We start from the raw sequence: 25,776 nt of genomic DNA, 5'->3' as shown, positions 1-25,776 counted from the left end.
TCAACTCAATGACATTTCTCTGATTGGATGTAGTGCAGTGTCATTTGAACCCCACATCCAATCAGCTCCAAAATTTCCAGGGAATGACACTCCCAAAGGAAACTAAAGAGAAAGAAAGAAGGAGAATAAAAATGCTTGGGAGGAATGGAAGCACACGGCCCTTTTCATAAGGGGCAGGGTAGATACCAGAGTTCCTGGCATGGGGGCACCATCATAGGGCAGAGTTCCCTCACCATGAACTCCTCTCTGCAAACAATCCTCACACATACCAATGGCAAGTTCAACACCAAGTGCTTTAGTTCCAGTGTGTTGTACACGTCCTTTTCCCCCAACAATGAAAAGCTTTTACCTTCTCCCTAGGCAAGGGTAGGGAAACTCATCTTCCTGAGATCTTGAGCTTCTCTGACCCTTCCTCCTAACCTTCCCCTCATTCCTCCAGCTGTCTCTCTTATCTGTCCTCAGCTGATGAGCTGAATCACCTTGTTAGTTGCTTAAATATCCAGTTCTTAACCAATTTAGCTCCTCAATTTGTTCCATGCCAAAATCTGGTGAGTCATCCTTAGGTGATTAACATTCTGTCACAGGGAAAAGTGGGGCACGGGAAAGCAGACCATGAGGCACATACAGCCCCAGGCAGGGAGAACGGGGGCACTGGCATGGTGGGAGGAGAAATGGGGGGCGGACAAAGAGGTATGGGGGGAGAATGGGGGACCACAGTATGGTAGGAGAAGGGGCACACAGAGCCCCTGGTATGGAAGGGAAAATGGGGGACCCTGGCATGGAGGGAGGAAATGAGAAGCACACAGAATCCATGGCATGAGAGAGATCTGTAAGAGGGGATGTAGTGAGTCCCTGAAATAGAGGAGGATGGGAAGGTGGCACACAGGAAGTGTGTGGGAGGGAAAGTGCAGGAATGCAAGGAGCCCATGGTGCGGGCAATGAGTTCAGCATGCAGAAGCAACAAGTGTGCAGTCATCTAGGATATAATAACCATAATAAAAAAACATAATTGAGAGGGCACACTCAAGGGCCTATGTATATTTTAAACCCCCTTTATGCTCTAAGACCATGTCTACACTAAAGACCTATAGCAGTATAACTATGTCACTCACAAAATCTACTCCCCCGAATGACGTAGTTATACTGACTTAATCCCCGTCATGTGGACAGCAATATGCTGAAGGGAGAAGCTCTTGAAAATTGTGCAGTAGCGTCTTCATGAAAGCACTACAGCAGTGCAGCTGCACTATGAAGCTGCGCTGCTCTAGCACTGTATGTGAAGACAAGCCCTTTGTTAAGGGTTTCCATGCTGCATAGGGCCTTGTGTGACCTCTCTGCACTAAAGTGAATTTCACTTTGAAGTTGTAGTGAGTGTTTTCCTCAGGGATTAAAATTATGGGGAAGAAGTGAGATCATTAGGGTGAAGGTGGGCTGTATGGCACCATAGTAAAAACTGAAAAATGTTTAATTCATGTTTTAAAATCATCACACAAATACCCAAGTCTACTATGAAGCACTACATCTACATCTTTCTTGGTTTCTTGTAATTTTGCATAACTCTGTTAATGAACTTCTCGAATGCAGTGCGTTCATCTTTGGTGGCTTCTTGTGTGTCCAGTACTTCCAGTCCTCCATGATAGGCTCATGATCATGCAGAAGGTGACTTCTTTCAGAACACAAAATTCTATTAATTCTGTGATCCCTAGGGAGAGGATCTCCAGGCACTGCCCCCATCCCAAGCACCGACTCCGACTCTGCAGCTCCCATTGGCCAGGAACTGCGGCCAATGGAAGCTGCGGGGATGGTGCCTGCAGGCAGCAGCACATGGAGACCCCCTGGACCTCCTGCCTAGGAGCCACTGCCAGAGGGGTATGCTGGTCACCTTTGGGAGCCGCCTGAGGTAAGTGCTGACCCCCTGATCCACTCCTGCACCCCAACCCTCTCTCCCAGCCTAAATCCCGCACCCTGCGCCCAAACTCCCTCCCAGATCCCACACCCCCTCTCACACCCAACTCCCCTGCCCCAGCCTAGTGAAAGTGACTGAGGATAGAGGGAGAGAGTCTTCCAGAGAAGTTTGTAGTTCCTTCAAATGCACAAGCAGCCATCTCTTTGGGGTTCAATTTACAAGCCTTTAACCTTTTCAAAACTGTGGGTTGTCACAGATTCAGCCAATGTGTCTTCTGTAACGGAAACATCTAGAAAAGCATCTATTGGCCTGCCACTGACCTGGGCCACCCAGAGGATTCAGGGAGCCTGGGACAAAGCAATTTCGGGGTCCCCTTCCATAAAAAAAAGTTGCAATACTATAGTAACGTATTTGGAAATATAAAAAAATAACCAGTGAAATACATTCAAAAATTAATTTTGAATAATTTGAAAATACATAAAATACACTATTAAAAATATTAAATGCTTTAATGGTATGTATACATTTGCAATTACATAATGCTTCTTATGAAATCTTTTTTTACAAATTGTTCTGAACTTCAATTATACATCTGCAAATTTTTTCCTCGCTTTCATTTTGGCAAACTCATTAATAATGTCATCAAAACTTATGTCTTTGGCCATTTCATATTCTATGCTCAAAGTGAGCAAATGGTTCAGCCTTTGTTCCCTGGTGGCTGAACACAAATGATTTTTAATCAATGTTAGCTTACTAAATGCACGCTCTCCCGATGCTACCGACACTGGCAACACTGTTAGTAGGCGCAAACAAATACAAATCTGTGGAAACACATTTTCCAACCCTTTTTTGAAGAGAACATTAAGAAGTGTAAGTGCAGAGATTATATGTCCATCAACTCTTAAGTTGGAATCTTATTTTATTTTGTAAAAGATTCTAAGTTACTCTTTAAGATCTTCTCTCTGGAGAACTTTCAGATATGCTGTGACCAAAGTGTCAACAAAATTTTGTATAGAAGATTCATCCACTTTATCTGGCAGACATAAAATGGGTGAAAATGAATTTGAGACTTCAGCCATTCTTTCGCCAAGACCTCCTAGCTCTGATAGAAGCAAATCCATTGTCGGAAAGAACACTTGTTCTTTGAACTGAATATTGGGAGAGTCAAAAGTATAGTCTGCATCCCCTGTGTTGTCAAAGAATTGCTTGTTCTTCCAGATCCTTGAGTCATTTTTTGGTCAATGCCAAGGCTTGAAAGCAACTTGTTTGGCTTCTCCAAAAAAAAAAATTGGCCAAGAATCTTTCATTGTTTGAATTCCCTTGACTAAGTTGCTCACGTGTTTAGCTCGCTCTTCCATTGTTAATTTGGTGCTTTGTAGGACCTTGTTCTTATCATCAATACTACAATATGGTTTAAAGTACTTCAGTGTAAGAAGTACAAATTCAAATGACTTAAGCCACTTAATCAAACAGTCAACATCTGCCTGGATTTCAGGAGGTAAATGAAGCTCCTCTTCAATTTTAATTAAACTTTCTAGCATGCCTGTGTGATTTTTGATTAAGGGGCGAACAGCATCAATTCTTGCGCTCCACCTAGTTTTTAGATACAGAGTAAAGAGATATATTTGCAGTGGTCTGCAAAATTTTCCATCTTGCAGGGCTAAGAGCAAATACTTTATAGAGTTTCTGAACATTTCCAAAATATGTTTTACTTCTACACTGGTTTCCATAGCGTGGGTGCCACAGAAGTTCAGCGTGTGAGCGCTGCATAGAGAAAAATAGACTTGGGCATTTTCTTCCAAAATTCTTGTCTTTACTCCCTGAAATTTTCCTGACATGTTAGAGGCATTGTCATATTCCTGCCCTCTGTGCCAAGATAGTTCTAAGGCACTTTCTTTTTAAAACCTCTTTATCTATTCTGCTATATCTGTGCCAGTCTTCTTTTCAAAATCTACTAGTTTAACAAATCTTTCATGCACATCCCAATTTCCGTTTTTTTGCGTCACATATCTGAGAGTAAAAAGTAACTGCTCTGTGTGTGAAACATCAGGTGTACCATCAACAACAATGCTGAAATATTGGGCTTTTCTTACCTTTTCAAGAATAGAGTTTAAAACTTTCTCCCCACCCAGTTTCAAGAACTCATTCTGACTATGCCATGACAGGTAGTGAGCCTGCATTCTTCGACCACACTCTCTGCATTGAGCTACCATCTCTAGATGTTGTTTCACCTCAGTATTGTACCTGCCCACAAGCTTCAGTGTTGACAAGAAAAGCCCACAGTCATTATAATCAACAGTAGAATGGCTACCACGAAATGGCAGATTATTCTTTGCTAGGAAAAGAATGTCAACAATGGCAGTTAATATTTTACGTCATTTTTCCTCCTCCTGTTTAATACTATGCTGTAATGCAGCATCAATGCCTCTTTTATCAGTGAGGTCTGAAATAATTCCTTCCACTTAAAGTAATTGCTCAAATGTAAAGCATTTTCTTCATGACTCTTGATTTTCTTGTAAATCTTTTTCCAACTATCGACAGTTCCATCTTCAACAAAGTTTGAATGATGTAATTGGTTAGTTTGAGTTTCACTTCTGTAGAGACTGCAGGGAAAACAAAATATTGCTGCAGCATCTTTACTCCACACCATCCAGTCTCTTTCAATACATTTGCCATTACTCAGAGGTTTAGAAAAAAACGTTATTGGCAATTTCCTGTCAAAAGAATCATGAGGAAAGTTTTTGGGCTTATGTGGTGGACCCTTCAATATAATAAGATCTCTTTTCTTTATATCTAGGTACTTCCAGTAGGCTGGGTCATTACTGCACAACTCTTCTTCATTATTCCCATCTACAGCAGCAGGACTAGTCAACTGTACCAGTTTCTCAGTTATAGCAGTGTTACCACTGTGTTCTCCATTGTCTATCCAAAGAGACTGGATTTCCTTCTCTTCCTCTGCAACAACCATAACATTGTTTTCTGAATGTGGTAATATTTTGGATTTCTCACACATCGCCTTTTCTTTTTCTCTTACAACACCACTTTCACTTCCCACCTCTGAAGAGCCTTGAATGCCCGCATCGCTCAACTCAGTCAACTGACTTGACTTGGATTGTGCCTGAAGAAATTTGTGAAAAGTTATTTTTCCCTTTTCTTCTTGCATCTGTCTAGCTTTCTTCTGCTTTCTCTTCTCAAATCCTGAAAGATATGTACTTTTCATTTTTCTAACCCCTATGATCATTGACTATGTGATGATACCTGCAAATAAATTAATTCCTTTGGTATCTTTCATTTTGTTAGGTAATATGACACTGTACCCCATAATGCTTTATGGGAATATGACATAAGTGGAATATGATCTACTGAATCTATCTATACTATGTAACATATCTATATAAAGGTTATGATCTACTGAATCTATTAATCCTATCTGCATGCATGTATCATTTTTGTATTCAAAGTTATAAATATTGGCTGTGTACAAGCTTGATTTCTAAATAACCTTAGTAGAGCATTTGGTCAGTTCCTGGAGAAAGGAATGTTGAAGTTAAGTACCTAATCAAGAGACACTTAAAGGACAATGAATCTTGGAATGCTCCAATCCACATAAGAAGTCTACTTGAGGATGTTCAAGATAGCATGTAAACAATGGATGCTACCTGTAAAAACTGTGAGTCATGCATGGACATGTGACTTGCCCAGGTAACTCCTAAACTCCATCTTGGAGCTGGATTGTGCATAGGAGTGAGGAGGGGGTCTCCATCCACAAGAAAAAGTCTATTTAAACCCCTGAGTGACCCCTCCATGATGGTCTTCAGCTGGCTAAAGAGAGAGCCTCCCTACCCCCCAGGATACTTGAAAGAAACTGGAACAAAGGACATTGTGCAAGGGGTGTGAGTGGTTGCTGGACTCAGGCTAAAAGGAGATTAGTCTGTAAAAGGGAGCATTCTGGAACTGGTGAGGATCTTATCTGTATTCAGTTTGATTAGACATAGATTTGAGCATTTTATTTTATTTGGCTTGGTGACTTACTTTGTTCTGTCTGTTACTACTTGGAACTACTTAAATCCTATTTTCTGTATTTAATAAAATCACTTTTTACTTACTAATTAACTCAGAGTATGTATTAATACCTGGGGGAGCAAACAACTGTACATCTCTCTCTATTAGTGTTATAGAGGGAGAACAATTTATGAGTTTACCCTATATAAGCTTTCTACAGGGTAAAATGGATTTATTTGGGTTTAGACCCCATTGGGAATTGGGCATGTGAGTGTTAAAAACAGGAACACTTCTGTTAGCTGCTTTCAGGTAAACCTGCAGCTTTGGGGCAGGTAATTCAGACCCTGGGTCTGTGTTGGAGCAGACAGGTGTGTCTGGCTCAGCAAGACAGGGTGCTGGAGTCCTGAGCTGGCAGGGAAAGAGGGGTAGAAGTAGTCTGGGCACATCAGGTGGCAGCTCCCAGGCAGTTTCTGAGATCTAAATTGTAATAGGTAGTTAATTGAAAAATTCCTTATGTACCCCATGTGTTGTGGAACAATTTGAACTGCAACAGAAATTAAAATGAACGTTGAAGTACCTGTCATAACCTTCGTGCACAGGAAGGAGAATATCTTGCAAAATGTATGCTGTACATTTTACTTTATATCACATTGTTATGCTTTGGCAACATCAAGAAGCACTGCCCACATAGGCATATGCAGCACATTTTATTAGGGTGTGCACCCAGGGAATTTTATTTATTTTTTTTAAAGGTGAACATTTATTGAATACTCAATAATAAATGACATTTTTATTCATCAAACAAACTAAAGAAACTAAAACTTAATTAATTTTTTTTTAATTAACAACTAAACTTTTCTTAAAAAATGAGACATAAAATACCAAATTTTTGCTGTAAAGATAACCAGGCGTATACAAAGATACAGTCAATTTTCATGATCTTTATCTTTAACTAGATAATGAGCTAACCCAAATTGACAAAAACAGATTAAAGTTTCTTCATCTTCCTGTCCTAGAGAATAAGACGTCGCTCACCAGGTGTAATGGACTTGAATTTCTCAATCACATCATTGTAATTAACTGACGAAACCAACTCTTGTTCTATGTACAAAATCATGAGTGAGTTGAGGCGCTGTTGGGACATTGTACTTCTTAGTTTGTTTTTTATATGTACTAGTTTCAAAAAGACTCCTTCACATGAACAGCTTGTCTGCTCCTTTTCTTATCGTAACAACAAACCGATCCATACTTTAAAATTAAAAGGCGGTATACGATTGAATTAAAACGTAAAGCCACGGGCTTGTTATGCTATTTCAGTAGAGTACACGCAACAAAGATTACAAACACTGTAGACACCGTGCTGGGCACGCCTGACGCGGCCGCTTATATAGGTCAAAGAATTTTCTAGAATAGTAGTCAGAGGGGAGGGGAGGACCAATGCTAATGCGGAGCCACAGTATTGGGGACACATGCTGCGAGCAAATGCGTGCTTTCTATATAAAGTATATCATGCTATTAAATTAAAATGCAAAGCCACTTTTTTTGAGACATTAGGGCAGGCATAGGCAAACTTTTTGGCCAGAGGGCCACATCGAGGTTCCAAAATTGTATGAAGGGCCAGGTAGGGAAGGCTGTGCCTCCCCAAACAGCCTGGCCCTGCCCCCTATCTGACCACCACCCACTTCCTGCCCCCTGCCTTCCCCCCTCAGAATCCCTGCCCCATCCTGCTCCTTGTCCCCTGACCACCCCCCCGAGACCCCCTAACCACCACCCGGTGACCGCACCCCCTACCAACCTCCTCTGCTCCCTGTCCTGACTGCCCCAACCCCTATCCACCACCCCCCACCGAGTCCTGACGGACCCCTGGAATGCCCACAATCCAACCCCCCATTCCTCATCCTGACCTCCCCCCCAGAACCTCTGCCCCATCCAACCCCTCTCCCCCATCCCCCTGGCTTTCCCCAGGACTCCCTGTCCCTTATCCAACTCCCCTGGTCCTGGCCCCTTACCATGCCGCTTACCCCCTGCCTCCCCTCTCTCCTGAAGCCTCAGCAAGCTGCATCCAGGAGCGGCCCTACACAGCGCTGCAGCCGCTGGAGATTGCAGCCCCGCCCCCTTACCACATGGCTCTGAGTGGGAGGAGCTCAGGTCCCGCCGGAGCCACGCTGCTGCAGCGCTGTCCAGGGCCGCTCCTGGACATGGCTTACTGAGGCGTCAGGGGATGGGGGAAGGTGGAAGTGGGGGCGGGGCAGAGAAGGAGTCTCAGACATTCTTGTGGGGGCCCCTGCGGGGCCTGGGGCAAATTGCCCCACTTGCCCACACCTCTGGGCAGCCCTGCCACTGACATCAAGATAACATACACAGTGACTTAATACTTGATGCCCATTTGCATCAGTGCATTCATCAGCCATGTATGCACATTTTTTGAATGTGGTGAGAGAGTTCTTCATTTTTTCAACTTCCGAGTCTTTCACTGTTGCACTACATGTTTCTAGCCTGTCAGCTGAGTTTCTTGCAGAAAAATAGTAAGCATTTGCCAGTCTTGCCCAGAACCAGTGTTCCCGGCTTCATTGCACCCCGGCTCATCACTAGCTGTCAGGGGAGAGCTCATTCAGACCTTGTTTACAGATCATAATTTGAAATTATAAGGTTGGCTAACATCACCAAAACAAATGTGCCGACATTGTCATAAAAAAAACAGCTGTGTGAGAACACAATCTTTGTCAAAACTTTTCAAACCTATTATGCTTTTTCAGATACAAGTATTTTATCACATACTGTATATGCTTTTAAAATGTGCATTAATGTTTCTATTTCATTCAAATTTCCAACCAGCAACTAAAGTGGCAACACAGCATGTAACTAGTTGACTACTGGGGGTGATGGAGAAATTCAGGGAGGGGTGTACACCCCACCATGGAGGTGCAGAGAAATCCCTGCAGTCCTTCTGTGCCATATCTCCATAAGTTCCATAGTTAAATGTGGCTTAGCAAGAGGTCTTACCCGATTTTGTCTTCTGCCTTCCCCACAAATATTCTACCCTGTCATTCATGGCCTCTGCCTTGCTTGTGCTACTTAGAAATTTGAGAGTAATTCACCAAGAAGGAGCTCCACTAAGACGGGCATTTCCAATCAACTCCATTAGCAAAGACCTTACAGCTGCAAAAATCCTCTTACTGTCCATTTAGTCACATGAAAAATAACACAGAACTAAATGTTCCTGATGAATTTTCCACGCCCTTCTCACATTAGTTTGGGGTCAATGAACTTGTCCAATTCTATTGTTTCCTTTTTAAATGCGTGCTCTGTAGTAACAATCTCTGACCTGACTTGTTTCCTTTCTCATGGAGCCTTTTCTATAATTAACAACAGCATTAAATCAAGAGAGCGAGCACTTGTTTAACATTTCAACACATTTTTTTACTGAAATGATTCACTCAGCCAGCTTTCCTGGAAAAGGTGCTTTCTGGATCTGTAATCTCCTAGGTATGTGTTTCATCTTCCAATATTGAGCTGGCATCAACACGTGGAGAGAAAAATCTTATCTTATAATAAATCCCCTTTCCAGAGGAAACAATGCCTATTTGGCAACCATCTATTAAAGCTTTATGAGTAACTCCTCAATAGATAACAAGAAAAAAAAAATCCCAGGCACTAGAGGTAGGAATCTAAGAACTCACTTGCCAACACTTTATAACAAGTGCCAAATCTTTATTACTTTCTTGGGTAGTCATTGTAATAACATGAATCATGATGCATTCTTGTGGTATTCATATGGATAATTTGTGTAATCTCACAGGAGCCTCTGTTGATCCTACATATTTTGGCTTTTCCCTTCCACTTACAGGTGAGAACCGTGTGAGCAACATGTGGAACATGTTGTATATTCAACAATTCCTCACGCACATTTAAGTAGATCCTATAAAAAAAAAATCACTTCTTCATAGATCTATAATTCAGTCATGATGGATTGTCCTTGTAAATTGGCACATGTGGGAGTAATAGGATGGATTCTTAAACAGAGAATGAGTAAACATAGAAGTAAATTTTGGAGGAAAACTATTTGGTGTAGACAAAATTTTCAAATGCACCTAGGGGGCTTAGGAACTTAAAACTCATTTTCAAAAGGGACTTAGGAGCCTGACACAGGGTGTACTGGGCTCTTTGAGGCCCACTGCTGGAGGCTATGCAGTCCTACCTCACCCCACTGAGCAAAAGGAACCGTAAAGGTGTGTCCTCCAAACCTCCCTAAACAGGCTGCAGAGAAGCACCCAACCACAGCCCAGCAGGCTCAGTTAAAAGAAAGTGCAGGAGTTAAGTGTGTCAGTTCCTGGCTAGGACCAGAAGGGAAAAGAGAGAGAGAGAGAGTGACTTTCCAGGCAAGGAGGCCTGGGCTATCCTGAGCAAACAGGGAACAAGACAAATAGAACCCATGGACCTGTAACCTAACGTAATGGATAAAGGTGATGGGACCGGGTAGGAAGTGGCCCAGGGAATATTAGCTGCAGCATTTACTACAGGAAGCAGCATGTGACTGTTGTTTATAGGGTCCCACTCTGTGGATTGGGTCCCCTCACTGGCAGGGTGGCCTAAGCCCTGAGAAGGGGATAAGGTTTGTTTAAAGGCCCAAGCAGAGGAAAGGACTTAAAGAGTCTCCAAAAGAGAAAGCCCTGGGGGCACTGCTCTATACCAGGGCAGACACAGACTTAAAGGTAGCCTAGACAGGGCTAAAGACGGTAACAAGGGCACAGGGACAGGCCCCATTGAACTTCTAACCCTGAAAGGGGTTCCTTCATATATTTAGATCAGGGGTAGTCAATCAGCAAACTGCCAAATCTGGACTGCCAGACACTTTTGAGTGGACCACAAAGGTCAAACAGCCTGTAGCTATGTGGAGCCATCCCTGCTCAGCAGGGGATGGATGTCTTGGCCAGGCTGTGGGGTGCAGTTTGTCCCCAGGTGGTTGCACAGCCACCAGCTCTGTCCTCAGCTGGCAGCAGCACAGGGATGAAGCAAATGGGCCATGTGAGCAAATGAGCAGGTGTTGGTGTCTGGGGTCAATGAATGGGGCAGTGGGAGCCTCTCTGGGTGGGGAACTGGTGGGTGATTGGGGGAGCTGGACTGCCTGGCCCCCCAGGTAAGTGGAGCTGCCAAGCACCTCTTGGCCAGGCCACCTGCCCTGCTGTGGGGCCTCAGAGCCTGGTCAGGCCCTGGCTCCCCACCCTGGAATGGGAGAAAGAGGCCTGCAGGGAGGTGCTGACTGACAGGGTGGCACTGTGTCCCAGGCCTGCACCAGCTGCCCTGCCACTGTGACCAGGAATAGCACTGCCCTACAGGGCTGCCCAGACGTGGGGGGCAAGTGGGCAATTTGCCCCAGGCCCCACAGGGGCCCTGTGAGCTGCTCTGGGTTTCACTCCCTCTGAGTCTTTGGCAGCAGAAGACTCGGAGCAAGTGAAGGGCCCGCTGCTGAAGTGCTGCCGAAGCCTCGGAGCACCACCTGGTGAGTACAAGCACCGCAAGTGGCGGGGTGGGGAAAAAGCAGCAATCGGCGGCACTTAGGCTGCTCTACCGCCGCCGCTTCATTCTTCAGTGGCATTCAGCGGTGGGTCCTTCCCTCTGAGAGGGACCCACCGCTGAATTGCTGCTGAAGACCCAGCCCTGCCCCAGGCCCCCTGAGTCCTCTGGGCAGCCCTGCTGCCCTACCTCAAGAGTGAGGCTGTCAGGTACTCCTCCAGCACCCCTCAACTGTACCCTCCCCCCGTACTCCTCTTCTTTGCCCCATTGGAAGTCTCCTCTTTTGAAATATTGTAACCCTGAGCTGGGGGGCATATGCCTACAATCATTTTATTTGACAACACCAAAGTTAATACTCTTTGTAAACTCAAATAAAAAAAAAACTTAAAACAGTTATCTGAAAGTATTTTGATGCTAATATTTGCATCTATTTGCCATTTTATCTATGTACTTCCTCAAAGTCTCAGATGAAACTTATTACCACTTCCTTGGAGGTTATTTTTAGGTTATACAATGGTTTGATTATTTTTCATTTAATGCGTTAAAAAGAAAAGCATCAGGCTGTGGCTTTATTATACAGAATGGTATGTGTTTGTTGAACAGGGGTATTTGCAGTGTGAAAAATGTTTCTCTGGAGTCTGGATCTTGTCTATACCTTGACCAAGAAATTTGGACCATGACAAAAAATAAACTACTCTTGGTTTAGACCAGTAGTGGGCAGCCTGCGGGCTGCACATGGTCCATCAGGATAATCTGCTAGAAGGTGCCTCCCAGGGGCAACTCTACCTTTTTTGCCACTCCAAGCACGGCAGTCAGGCTGCCTTCGGCAGCATGCCTGCGGGAGGTCCCCGGTCCAGTGGATTCAGCGTCTTGCCTGTGGGAGGTCCACTGGTCCCGTGGCTTCGGTGTACCCATCATCGAATTGCCGCCAAATCCGCGGGACCAGAAGACCTCCCGCAGGCATGCCACAAAAGGCTGCCTGACTGCCGCTCTCGCAGGGACCGACAGGGTGCCCCCCGCGGCTTGCCGCTCCAGGCACGCGCTTGAAGCACTGGTGCCTGGAGCCGCCGCTGGTGTATCCCTCTGGCCTATCTCTGGGCAGGATTCCTGCCTTTAATCAATCTTTCCCCAGGAGTTAGGCATCTTAGCCAGGTCAGCCCTTTTTCTTGTGTTTAAAATAAAAAAAGGCCCAATTCACCTGTGGTGCAGGAGATCCTGTTCTGTTGAGTTAGAGCAAGGCCATTAACCTAGCACTCCCATCTCTTGAGAGTGCCCTAATGTAGAACTGATAAATGAAATTGTTTTCAGTTGTTCACTTTATTAATGTAACTTCTGTTCACCATTCACTACACTTGCCTATACTGTAACTTCTGTTCCATATTGTAATTCAAACCCCATTTTAAAACACTCACTCCATTTTGTAAAAGCTTCCTCCAACCTTCATTTTTGCAAACCCTGCTGTAATCTTATTAGTTTAGTTTAGATGTGTGAATGAGGTATGTATGAATGATGGAATCAACCTCCAGCCCCAGCCTGTCCTGATGAGATAAAGTTCAAATACCAACGGCTGAAGACCTAAACAACAGCCCTAAACAAAGTAAGAAGCATCCACCCTAAAAAGAAAAGGACAACAGAAGAAAGATCAAAGCCAGGTCCAAGGCTGAAAGTCACGCCTGCAATTGATGGGTGATCAATCTAAACCCAGAGGCAGCGTGACACAGCAAGACCTATAGACTCTGAATCCAAACTAAAAGCCTATAAAAAAGAAGGGTGAGATGAGAGACTCTGGGTAACATTCTGCTGCCAACATGGAAGGACATCAGTGCCTGCCCAACAGAGATCCAGCTTGTCCTTGTGCCTGGCTTTCCTGGCCAGTTAGCTGCCACAAGCTATGAACCCAAGCTACAAAATCAAGCTATGAACTTAAGCTATCTTCAGGACTGGTAACTATGCAGCAGCTGCAGAACATCTGATGGGTGTGTGTGTGTGTGTGTGTGTATATAGGTATTAGGTATAATGTGTGTGTATAAGAATTAAGATATTACTTATTAGTCATAAATCAAATTGTTATCATAATAAATGTGGCATCTTTGTCTTGTCCCCTTTAATAAGATCCTGCTGGTTTTTACTGGTCTAATATAATTGGTATAACACTAACTGCTGGGCTAGAGCGTCAATCTCTCTCTGGCCCATTGAATATTTAATTGTTTATACTGTACTAAGTGACAGTGCTTCAGCAGGAAAGATTAAGAAAGGCATAAGCTAAAATTTTCAGTACGCTGTGTTATTTTTAGCTATTCAAAAAGTACATTCAATTGGTAGGCCTTGAGAAATTAGGAGTAAAATCCTGGCCCTATTGAAATCGTTGGGAATTTTCTCAGTGAGTTAAAGGCCAAAATTTCACCCTAAATCTTTTGAAGTGCATCCTCCACTGACTGCCTGAGCCACTCTCTTCTATAGTGCTTTCCTGTCCTGCTGACCAGAGGAATCGGAGCAGGGTTGCTTCTGAGCCTGGTCTCTTGCATAACTTAATACTCCCAGGTCTCTATAGTACTCATTGTTACCCACCAAGCCAGCATGGAAGTCCTATTGCACTGTTTTCTCATTGAATTCTGTCCCAGGCACGTATCCTTCTGCATCGGTTACTGAATTTTTGTGGAAATTGAACTTTCAAAGTCTTTGTTCTGTGTCTGGTGTGTTTTAGAGGGTCAGGCATTATTTTTCTGCACTCACATCCTTTACCTGGAAGGCTTTTCCTAGTTATTGTGAGTTACACTACTGTGCTGTCTGGTATTTCTAGCCAGCTGTGGAATTTTCACAGGAAATAAAATATATCTGCTTAAAACAGAATGAAATGTAAATTGTAATAAACAACATGTGACAAATGTGCAAACAGCAAGAGAAAGGCCACAGGGAGTGATTTTCAAAGCAATTCAAGGGTGTGCGCTATACCTCGTCCAAAAATATTTGATGGAAGATATGAGTCAAATTCAGTCTTGCCCATTCTGAAAGAAGTATGGTTACCCTAGCCCTTGTTGTTCAACCTAGGGATAGACCTGTCAGGGATGGCTTAGGCCTCTTGGTCCTGCCTCAGTGTGACAGGAGGGACTAGGTGATCTTACCAAGGTCCTTTCCAGCTCTACAGTGGCTTACACTGGTGTAAAGTGGTAGCAAAATGCTAACTAATCAGAGTGGCAGCATTTTGTACCCACTGGATGCAGATGTAAATGGCTGCACAAGGTGCAGAGTAGTGAAGAATTGGGCCTTTTGGCCTCTCTGGAGGAGGAATGGAAAAGAATTAGGGATGACTAGGGGTTGTGTGGCTTTTGTGTGTAGGACAGACTTATTTGAGGAGTTAAGATTTCTCGGTATTATTGAAAACCACCACATAGCACAGTGAAGAGGATAAGAAGGCATATTGTCAAAACCGTAATGGATTACACAATCTTGTTTTATTCACACACTAAATCCTTTCTTCCTGAATACTTCTCAGGTATCTTAGTGCCTTGTCTATCAAGCTGTCAAGAGCCCTCAATTTGTGTTGACTTCAGGGGAAGATGAGGATGCCCCACACTTCACAGGATCAGGCTCTTGAATAGTTAAGGGCTCAATCCTACATCCTTTTGAAGTTAATGAGAGTGTTGCCATTTGTCATAGATGGGGGCCTGATCCTGCACCCTCTTTCTTCAAAATGATGCAGTAATTCCTTTTCTGAGGTGATTATATTTTGGTGGATTGTTACCACAACTAGAGATTGCAACAATCATGTATATGCACCTAAATATATCAGATATACCAGATAGCCACTAAGGCATCAACATTTATTTCTTGACTCAGCAAATAAGGTATTAAAAAATGAAAGAGGTTCATTTTGCTTACTAGTCAGTGGTTGAAAAATAGTAGCACATCTATAAGAACTCATTCAACAGGTCTGAATTCCCAGCCTCCCAATACTTGCAACTGAGTAATTCTGCTAGCACTAAAAGTGGTCTCCCACGAGGGCTAAGAATTTAAAATAAATGCTGTTTTATTTGCACTCATTAGGGCTGTATCTGGATTCCTTTATTGAGCACTTAGGACTTCAAATCTTTTGAACAGGATTCCTTTACAATTAAATAGGGAAAGGATTTGCGCAGCAATCTGGCAGACAGGCTAGGAGAACACTGATTTTTAACATACCATGTAACCTAACAAATATACAACATATTACACATTTGTGTAAGTGTGCACATTTTCAGGTGACTTTTGTAGGAGATATGGCCATAGCACTTCATTAAGCTAAACAGTGTAGTTGTCCCAGAATATGCAAATACAGAAATATGTAACCACATATGATAGATCAGAAACTGCAGCATCTTCTGGTCTAAAGGAAACCAACCTTCTTATCAGATACCAGTGAGAGGCATGTTAAATAAACATTTGTTTGTTGGACTATAGTTTAGTGACTTTGCTCCAGAATGCTAGATTTGTGACTGGGAAAGGAAACGTATATAAGTAGTAGGCCAAGATTTTTAAAATGCATTATTTGCCAAGGTTGTTATCTCATATCATTGCTATCTTGAAAGGTCATTATGTTGGGGAGTTTCTGTACTAAACATTTTTATTATTATAATTAATTTTACATAAGAATGGCCATACTGGGTCAGACCAATTGTCCATATAGCCCAGTATCCTGTCTTCTGGCAGTGGTCAAGGGCAGATGCTTCAGAGGGAATGAACAGAACAGGTAATGATCAAGTGATCTATCCCCTGTTGCCCATTCCCAGCTTCTGGTAATCAGGCTAGAGCCACTCAGAGCATGGTGTTGCATCCCTCCCCATCCTGGCTAATATCCACTGATGGACCTATTCTCCAGAAACTTATCTAGTTCTTTTTTTAAATCCTGTTATAGTTTTGGTCTTCACAGCATCGCCTGGCAAAGAGTTCCATGGGCTGACTTTATGTTGTGTGAAGTACTTACTTTTTCTTGTTTTTTTTTTTTAAACCTGATGCCTATTAATTTCATTGGGTGACTGCTAGTTCTTGTGTTATGTGAAGGATTATATAACATTTATTATTCACTTTCTTCACACCAGTCAAGATTTTATAGACCTTTATCATATCCCCCCTTAGTTGTCTCTTTTCTAAGCTGAAAAGTCCCAGTCATTTTAATCTCTCCTCCTGTTTCATGCCCCTAATCATTTTAGTTGCCCATCTCTGTACCTTTTCCAATTCCAATAATATCTTTTTTGGGATGGGGTGACCAGAACACACAAGTATTCAGAGTGTGTGCATATCATGGATTTAAATAGAGGCACTATGATATTTTCTGTCTTATTATCTATCCCTTTCTTAATGATTCCCAACATTCTGTTTGCTTTTTTGACTGACGCTGCACATTGAGTGGACATTTTCAGAGAACCATCCACAATGACTCCAAGGTCTCTTTCTTGAGTGTTAACAGATAATTTAGACCTCATCATTTTATATGTATAGTGAGATTGTTTTCTAATGTGCATTACTTTGCATTTATCAACACTGATTTTCATCTGCCATTTTGTTGCCCAGTCACACAGTTTTGTGAGATCGTTTTGTAACTCTTCAGTTTGCTTTGGACTTAACTAACTTGAATAGTTTTGTATCATCTGAAATTTTGCCACCTCACTTTTTACCCACTTTTCCAGATAATTTATGAATATGTTGAACAGTAATGGTCCCAGTACCAATCCCTCAGGGATACCATTATTTATTTCTCTTCATTCTGAAAACTGATAATTTATTCCTATCCTTTGTTTCCCATCTTTTAACCAGTTACTGATCCATGAGAAGACTTCCCTCTTATCCCATGATGGCTTACTTTTCAAAAGTCAATCTAGAACTGTTATGTGTTTTGGTGTAATTTGCATTATCCTTACACAAAATTTGCATTATCCTAACAAAACATTTAATTTATTCATATGTTGCAGGTCAAAATGAAAAGACAAAAAACAATGCAACAATTTTTCCACTCAAAGGCCTCAAATCAACCAAGGTGAAGAACATATCAAGAATGAAGATATCAATATGTCATCTGAAGGTTCAACTGAAGTATCTACATCCGGCCAGCCCAAAGAACAAATACAGCTGCCTACTGAAGAAACAGCCTGTCTCCAAAACCTAAAGGCAGTTCCTGATGTTTGTCAAAGTGTTCCCATTTATTGAATTTACAAAAGATGGCTACTGGTGCACCTCTCGCAAAAAAGCTTATGAAGAAGGAAAGCTTCCCAATGCTATAATTGGTAAAAGTGGAGGAGCTTGGTTTGTCAGACCGATCAGCAAAGCCAAAGTCACACTGTGAAAAGGCTGCAAAACACCACACCTCTGGAGTGCATCAAGATGCATAAAAGCCTTATAAACCCACTTTCAAAGCCAATTTTAGAAGTACTTAATGAGGCTGTTAAGAATGCTGGAGACACAACACAGTCCATGCAAACAAACATGGCTGTGGCATCATACTTTCTGTTTAAGCAAGAGATACCACACAGTAAAAACTGGAGTCCAATGCTAAGTGCACTGTCACTTGTTCATCCTGAAGTTGAACACTGGTTCCAAACAGACCAGCAAACACCCACTATTTTTCTGCAAGAAACTCAACTGACCGGCTAGAAGCATGTGGTGCAACAGGGAAAGACTCAACAGTTGAAAAGTGAAGCACTCTCTCACCATATTCAAAAAAATTGCATATATGGCTGATGAATGCAGCGATGCAAATGGGCATCAAGTATTAAGTCATTGTGTACGTTATCTTGATGTTAGAGGTAGGCTAGTAGATGCATTTCTAGATCTTCAAGTTATAGAAGACACATTGGCTGCATCTGTGACAACTCATATCTTAGAATTAAATGCTTGTCAGTTGGACCCCAGACAGATGGCTGCTTGTGCATTTGATGGAGCTACAAACTTCTCTGGAAGACATGGCAGAATACAAGCTTTGCTCAGAGAAAAGTGTAACTCTAATCTCTCCTCTACACACTGCAGAGGCCATCTACTCCAACTAGCACTAGTATAAGCTGCAGACTCTTCAAAAGACATTTAAAAAGCTATAAATTTAATGTTTCATTATATTCTTTTTTCAGCAAGAGTCCAAAAAGACTGAATATCTTGGAAAAAATAGAAGATACACTGGGACTTAAATTCAAATTAGTCCAACCTGGGGAAACCTGCTGGCTTTTTCATGAGCGATCCTTGGCTGTTGTCTTAAAATTACTCTTGCCATTATTACTGGCTTTGGAAAGTATCTACCAAGATGGGATAGATCTAAGTAGTGAGCAGGGCTGGCTCCAGGCACCAGCGCAGCAAGCAGGTGCTTGGGGCAGCCAATGGAAAGGGGTGGCACGTTGGCTTTTCGGCAGCAATTCAGCAGCGAGTCCCTCAGTCCGTCTTGGAGGGAAGGACCTGCCTCCGAATTGCCACCGATCGCTGCTGCTTTTTTTCCGCGCCACTCGGGGTGGCAAAAATGCTGGAGCCAGCCCTGGTAGTGAGGCTAGTGGATTACTTTCGCTACTATGTCTGGAGAAATCTATTGCTATTCTCTCTTGTAAGTCTACTGTTGAAACTGCTTGGATCATTAAATAATCCATAATATCATCCAGGCACCTGCTACAACAGTAGTAGATCTTTGTTCAGCAATAGAAGCTACATTTGGATCAGAGAGCTATCCACTGAAAAAGTACTGGAAGAAGAGAAGACTTCAGTCCAGAAGTTGACTAATGAAGGCATTTATATTGAATCCTTAAGCGAAGAGGACAAGAAGTGTTTAAGACAACTGAAAATGTACCCAGACTTGATTCTTAAAAATCTACAACAGCAACTTCTAGATTCTACTCATCCTGTACATAGCTTTTACAGATTCCTGTCCTATAAAACACCAACAGTTGAGTGGAGTGAGGCACTGCCAGCAATAGGGCTGCCATGTGCTCAGGACAGGACAGAAAATTTGAACACAGAGTGGAATATCATATGACGAATGAATGAAGATTTGACTTCAACTTCTTTATCACTAGTAGCTCAACCCAATATTCGTGCTATGTTTCCTGGGATGAAAGAAGTAGGAATTCATCTCTTGCTACTCCCAGACACAACAGCTACAGTTGAGCGTTCTTTTTCATCATTGAATAGAATTGTGTGTTCTGAAAGAAGTCACCTTCTGTCTGATCATGTGAATTAACTAATGAGCATATCAATTGAAGTAAGGGAAGTACTGGACATACAAGTAGCCACCAAAGATGAACGCACTGCATTCAAGAAGGTCATTAACAGAGTTGTGCAAAATTATAACAAGAAACCAAGAACGATATAGATGTGGTGCTACATAGAAGCCTTGAGCAGCCAACTTTAATTTATGTGATGATTTTAAAACAGGAGTTAAATCTAATAAAATGGTCATGAAACATTTTTCAGTTTTTACTATGGAGCCATACAGCCCACCCACCCACCCGCAATTTTAATTCATGGAGAAAACACTGGTAGCTACACAACACCACATGGCAGCAAAAACTAATACGTACCCTAAGGAAGCTGTTCCTACTGGCAGCTTGCTATGCAATAATTAGAAAAATGGCCTTGACACCTTTTATAAATGAGTGGCCATAATAACTGTGCTGTCTTGATGAGAGAAGTGAACACTCTTTCTGGTGGTACCAATTTTATTAAGAGATTTGGCCTCCCTTTGTTGAACATGTAACATCTTCACTACCCTGTTTGGCTAGCAAAGATTATATATTTATAGTCATACCATTGTGACTCCTTTCTCTTCTGTGTGTGTTGGGCATTTTAAACTGTTAGATTAATATATTAAACTGCTGTTAAGTGTTTTAACCTTCACCTTTTTGGTTGCTCTGATTTCCTTCTGAATGTGAACTGAAGCAGTGCTGCCTTCCTGAGTTTGCAGGCAGGTAGAAGAAACTAGGGAGTGTTCCAACCAAAGGAGAATGGTGCACTGATTTGGTGGCGGGGTGGGGGGGGGAGTCAAAGGTGGCAAATAAGCACCAGGGGCAGGAGGAGCGTGATTGAATGAGGCAGGGCTGCCCGGGGGGGGCAAGTGGGGCAATTTGCCCCAGGCCCCGGGCCCTGCAGGGGCCCCCACGAGAGTTTTTCCAGGGCTCCTGGAGCGGGGTCCTTCACTCGCTCTGGAGCCCCGGAAAACTGTCACGGGCCCCGGAGGTTCTTCCTCTCCCAGGCGAAAGGACCCCTGCCACCGAATTACCACCAAAGCAGGACCCACCACCGAAGTGCAGCCGGGTCTTCGGTTGTAATTTGGCAGTGGGGGGGTCCTTCCGTTCCGGGACCAGCCCCCGAAGTGCCCTGAAGACTCAGCTGCGCTTCAGTGGTGGGACCCGCTTCGGTGGTAATTCGGCTGCGGGGGGCGCCCGCCGTGGGTCTTTGGGACACTTGATGGTGGGTGCTGGAGTGGAAAGATCCCCGCCACCAAAGACCTCAGGAATCCTCTGGGCGGCCCTGGGATGAGGTAGGGGAAGAAGTACTTGTGCAGAAAGATGGACAATTAAAAGGAGGGGCGTGACTAATGCATGTGGTCTCTGGATGTTTCCCCGAGACAAACTCTAGCCTTGACTTTGCCATCAGCTAGATTTGCATGTTTTTATAGACTGTGCAGAACCTTCCAGAAAGAAGAGTATTAGGGTGTTTTTTCATTTTCTCCCTCTCCAGTGATTCCTGCTGCTTGCAACCCAAACCTGCCTACCTTTCTGTTATTTATTTAAAGATCCAAGCACCAAAAAACAAATTAAGTCTACTCACTGGAAGTATTTTCACATCCATGAGCTCATTAATAATTCTTAGATTTCCACATTTAAAAAATAAAGGTCTACAAAACACCAAAAGCTAAGTGACAGTTCACATGGGAAATAAATTAATTGTCTTTCTTTCCTCCTGCCCTCATTGATGGCTACATTGTCCATATGTGACATCATACTTATCATCACAGATGGTTGGAATATCTGAATTACCACTATTCCAGCCAGATCCCAGGCATTGTATGAGTAACTTGCTTCTAACAGCTGCTCTCTGCCACCTTGATGTGCTCCAGCAGTAGTGGGGTTGACAGGTCAGCTGCTCACTGTTCGTTCATCCTCTAATATTGATAGACAATTTTTATAGGGTTCATATGGATACACCCCTATGAACAAATCTTAAGCATGTTTCTTTTTGCTTTGAACATTCCCTTCCTTAGACATGTGCCTTTTGAAATGTGCTACCTCTGAGAATATTTCTGTATCTCTGCTAACAGGAGTCAGGGAGAGGAAGGCTGATACAGTGTCTAACCTTGAGCAATGTGAGCAAATTTAGTTACCTTATAAATTTGGGGTATGGAATGAAGCAGATATGCCTTCACTTAGTTTGATGGGCCCAATTCTGCCCCACTGAACTTGATAGGAAATTTGTGATTAAGCAATGGGTGTAGTATAAGGCCACTTATACTACACTTATATAGTATGGGACACTTCAGAGCATGGTTTTGCATCCCTTCCCATCCTAGCTAATAGCCATTGATGGACCTATCCTCCATGAATTTATCTAGTTCTTTTGTTCTTACTGGGCCCAATCCAACTTCCGCTGAAGTGAATGAAGACTCTCACTGGCTTCAGTGGAAGAGGGATTGGGCTTACTGTTTGTGTAAAGTAATTTGAAAAGGTTAGAAAATAGCTTTGAAAAAGAAACAACTGCATTAAGAAGCAGCTTAATTCAAAGTGCACAGTAAGAAGAGGTGTTCTCTTAGCTGATGAGAGCAGTTCAATCCAGTTCTCAAAAACTGTCCACCTATACAAACTAACAAGGATAATAAAGTGTGGCTTTATGCTGAAGAGTGGCTGAACATGACATTGTGGGGTTCCATATGTCACAGTGATTTCTATCTACAGGCAAGTCTCATCTTGCGCGGGGGTTAAGTTCCGCTGTCAGCGCTTAAAGCGAAAATCGCGTATAGTCAAAATTACATTGAGTGTAATGGTTGGTGGAATAGCCCACACTACAGGTACAGTATTTAAATTGTTTCTCTCTTTTTTGGTTTGTTTTTGCCGACTGCACAAAGCTGAATTCGCGCATGTTAAATGCACGTAAGATGAGACTCGCCTGTACTCATTTTACAAGTTAAAAAAAGTGGAATCTAATTCTGATCTCACTGAAATCAGTTTTTCACTGGGGTAACTGCACTGACTTCAGTGGCTTTATTGCTGATTTACACCAGTGTAAGAAACAGAGCACCTGACTCTGATCTATAACAGCCAGAGCTGCAAATTCCATTTGGAATCTGAAGGCTTTGCTGGGATCTTTTTCTACAGTAGCTCACATATCATCAATAGTAAAGATTCTGCAACTAGCTTTTAGAAATTAGCTATTGAATGCAAGAAACCAGAACAGAATCTGTCTCATTCTCCCATAACTCTGTTAGCTCTAACGGGCTAACAGGAGTACAAAGAACTAAATTTAAGGGCCTGATTTTTAAATATGCTGCAGCTTCTAGTAAGTTTAACTGGAGCTTTGGGTGCATATCATCTCTAAAAAGCAGGCCATGATTTGTGTCACTAACAACAGCAGATAACATTGAATGTAACCCTGCTGTGCTGTTGAGTAAGAAGGTGCCATTTTTACAGTGTCACCTTTTCAGAGTGTAACATCATTGTTAATTACAACCACTACCTCATCATTACAACCAAACTCTCATTGGTTGGTGGACTTGAGAGCAGGACACTATTGCCAATCAACTTTGCAAAGATTCTGTTTACAGATTAATTCCATTCAGAGGATATGTATGTCACAGATTTAGGCCTCAAAGAGCGTAAGGCCCCAACGTTTCTGTGGAAGGTTAGCATTTGGGTTGGCTTTTTCGGTATTGTCCGTGGTAGTTTTCTATGCAGTGAGCACAGAGCCCCTTCCTGATACCTACAGTAGCAATAGGGAAGTTAAAATGTATTTTGTTCCTAAACTTATTAGAGAATGTAATTTTAGATACTGATTTTTTTTAAAAAATATTGTATCAAGCTGAGATAAATCAAATCCATCTTTCCAGATGATGGATAAAACTACACAGAGGATGGCTTTTCTAACATAATTCAAGGAAGTGAAAAAGCCTTCTAAGCCATTCACTTCCCAGGCAGGTTAACAGGCCTTAGCTCAGCAGGCTCTGACCATCAGTGAACTAACTTTTTCCTAAGACCTAGTCTCCCTGCTGGGCAGGAATTCAATACACAATCAGAGGTCAATGTGAATGTCATTGTGCTAAGGGCAGCCAGCATTCATTCACAAAATAAGCCACTTAAACAGCTGCAGTAAGAAAAGGAAGTAGCACAGAAGAAAAACTTGAAGATTTTGTATTAGGTCAGAGCTGATTTACAGCATAAAAATAGTTGCAAAAGGGCTGGATTGAATATTGGCATAATACAGTCTTAAAGCAGTTACTTAAGTGTGAACCAAGAAATGAAGGAAGATATTTTTGCCTGTTTCTAAGCTTAATGACAAACTTGCACAAATAAGATGAAAAACTACAGCTGCAAAGAACACCGGTGCTGCTGCAGCGGTTGCCTATTGCAGTTTACAGAATAAACATTTGGGATCTATCTGGCTGATCATGATATACTTTTCATGTAATCATCTGTTTATGCTTCTTTGGTTTATGTTTCTAATAACTGGGCTTTATGCCAAGGGGCTGGGGTGTGGAATCCACAAACACACACCCAGCCCCATGGAATTGCAGGGGAAAGCCTCTCTGCAGCTGCCGCTCAACTGGAGTAGAGGCTACAGTTCTTCATGTTCCCTACACCAAGTTTTTTGTATTCAGCAGCACATCCCCACTCACTCAAGAGTAACCGCTCTGGGCTCAGGAAAGAGGAGGCATCTGGATGCCCCCTACGTAACAGTCATCTACACTTACTCTCTTTCAGAGGAACAATATGAGGTTTAAGTGATGAGGAAGACCTTGAATGAGCCTTCAGAATTTGAGTGAATTTTACCCATAGAGAACTAAGCAGCATACTGTGCTCAAGACCTTGCTAAGGTACCAAAATTAAGGTAAGAAAAGATACTTTGACTGCAGAGCTCTTGAGAGTGAGGGTGAAGGAGCCAGGGGGCACAGGTGGTGTTCTCATCCATCCTGTCATTTGAAAGTAAGGGCCCACGCAGGGACAGAAGCATGACTGTGCAGATGGTGTCAACAGGAGGGCTTTGGCTTCCTCAACCATGGGATGCTGCTTCATGAATGATAACTCCTAGGAAGAGATGGGGCCCAGATGATGAAGATGGGTGTGAAGACGTTCTTCACACCCAACTCACCAGCACAGTGAGAAGGACTTTAAATTAAGTTCAAAGGAGATATCGGTAGGCTTTTATCACCTAAGTATAAAAAAGGTGACCTTGAAGAAAGCAGGAAGCTGGTGAGGGAGGGAATGGAAAATTACAATATGTAAGTTTATAGGAACAACAAGAAGGAAAACAGTTGTTACACCAATAGAATAAAAACCAGCAGGATCTTGTTTAAGAGGGATAAGGCAAAGATGCCACATTTTATTGTAAATATAATAATAATAAAGCAAAAGATAAAAGTAAACAACATTGTTTGACTACTTATTCCTTATACACACACACACTATATGTACACACATATATTCATTCAAGTTCTGTATAGGTGTTATAGTTACCAGCCTAGAAGTTGCTCATGCTAAGTTACTGGCCAGGTATCTTGGTCATAAGAATGGAACCGAGTCTCTGTCAGATGCACCTGATGCTCCTGGAGGCTGACAGCATAACCAGAAACTCAAAGTCCTCAGTCTTTAGAGTTCATTCTTATAGGAATTAATTCCTATGTTAGTCTATGGGAGCTGTTTCATCCTGCTGTTGCTGATTCAATCAGCAGATGGCACATTCCTGGTGGCTCCACACTGTCCAAAGTTTGTGTTTCTCATCCTTCCAGGCATTGGGGTGGATCCCAGTTTATCCTCCAGGGGTTGTCTGGTGGTCCACTTGATACGTTCTTCGGCTGATGGATACTCCCTTTCTAGGCTGGCACCTCCCTAACCATTGCATGTACATCAAGCATTCATCAACACACATTCCATATCTTAACCATATTTTAATTTACTGTCTCCACCACTTTCGGTGTGGTGTGCTAATTCATTTGAGACTCCCGTCTTTTAATCACAGAGGGTGGGGGTCTGTTCCTAGGAGACTTTGCTGTTACAATGAAATAAAAGTCACTTAATGGTTTATAGCATTTGTTTACATTGTATCAATTACAGGTAACAGTTTTTACTTCAAGAACAAAGTCAATTATCTTGTTTGTAAGTTTTACATAGTAACAGAGTATCTTTCACAGGACAGATACGATC

General features: G+C 42.6%; 1 protein-coding gene across 2 annotated transcripts in view; it reads right to left on the bottom strand.

Moving 5' to 3' along the window:
- Positions 1–3,574: 3,574 nt before the first annotated feature.
- Positions 3,575–25,776, bottom strand: part of LOC127034751 (zinc finger MYM-type protein 5-like) — a 44,675-nt gene continuing 22,473 nt past the window's right edge. For both annotated transcript variants that reach the window (XM_050923975.1, XM_050923968.1), the window contains exon 2: positions 3,575–5,104. In XM_050923975.1, coding sequence (XP_050779932.1) covers positions 4,269–5,069 — 801 coding nt within the window. In that variant the 5' untranslated portion in view covers positions 5,070–5,104 and the 3' untranslated portion in view covers positions 3,575–4,268. The remainder of the gene's footprint in view (positions 5,105–25,776) is intronic.

Source organism: Gopherus flavomarginatus, chromosome 1, assembly GCF_025201925.1.
Source record: "Gopherus flavomarginatus isolate rGopFla2 chromosome 1, rGopFla2.mat.asm, whole genome shotgun sequence".
In the NCBI taxonomy this organism is placed as follows: Eukaryota; Metazoa; Chordata; order Testudines; family Testudinidae; genus Gopherus; species Gopherus flavomarginatus.
The sequence above is the reverse complement of the archived record's forward strand: the minus strand, read 5'-3'. Positions and strand labels throughout refer to the sequence as shown.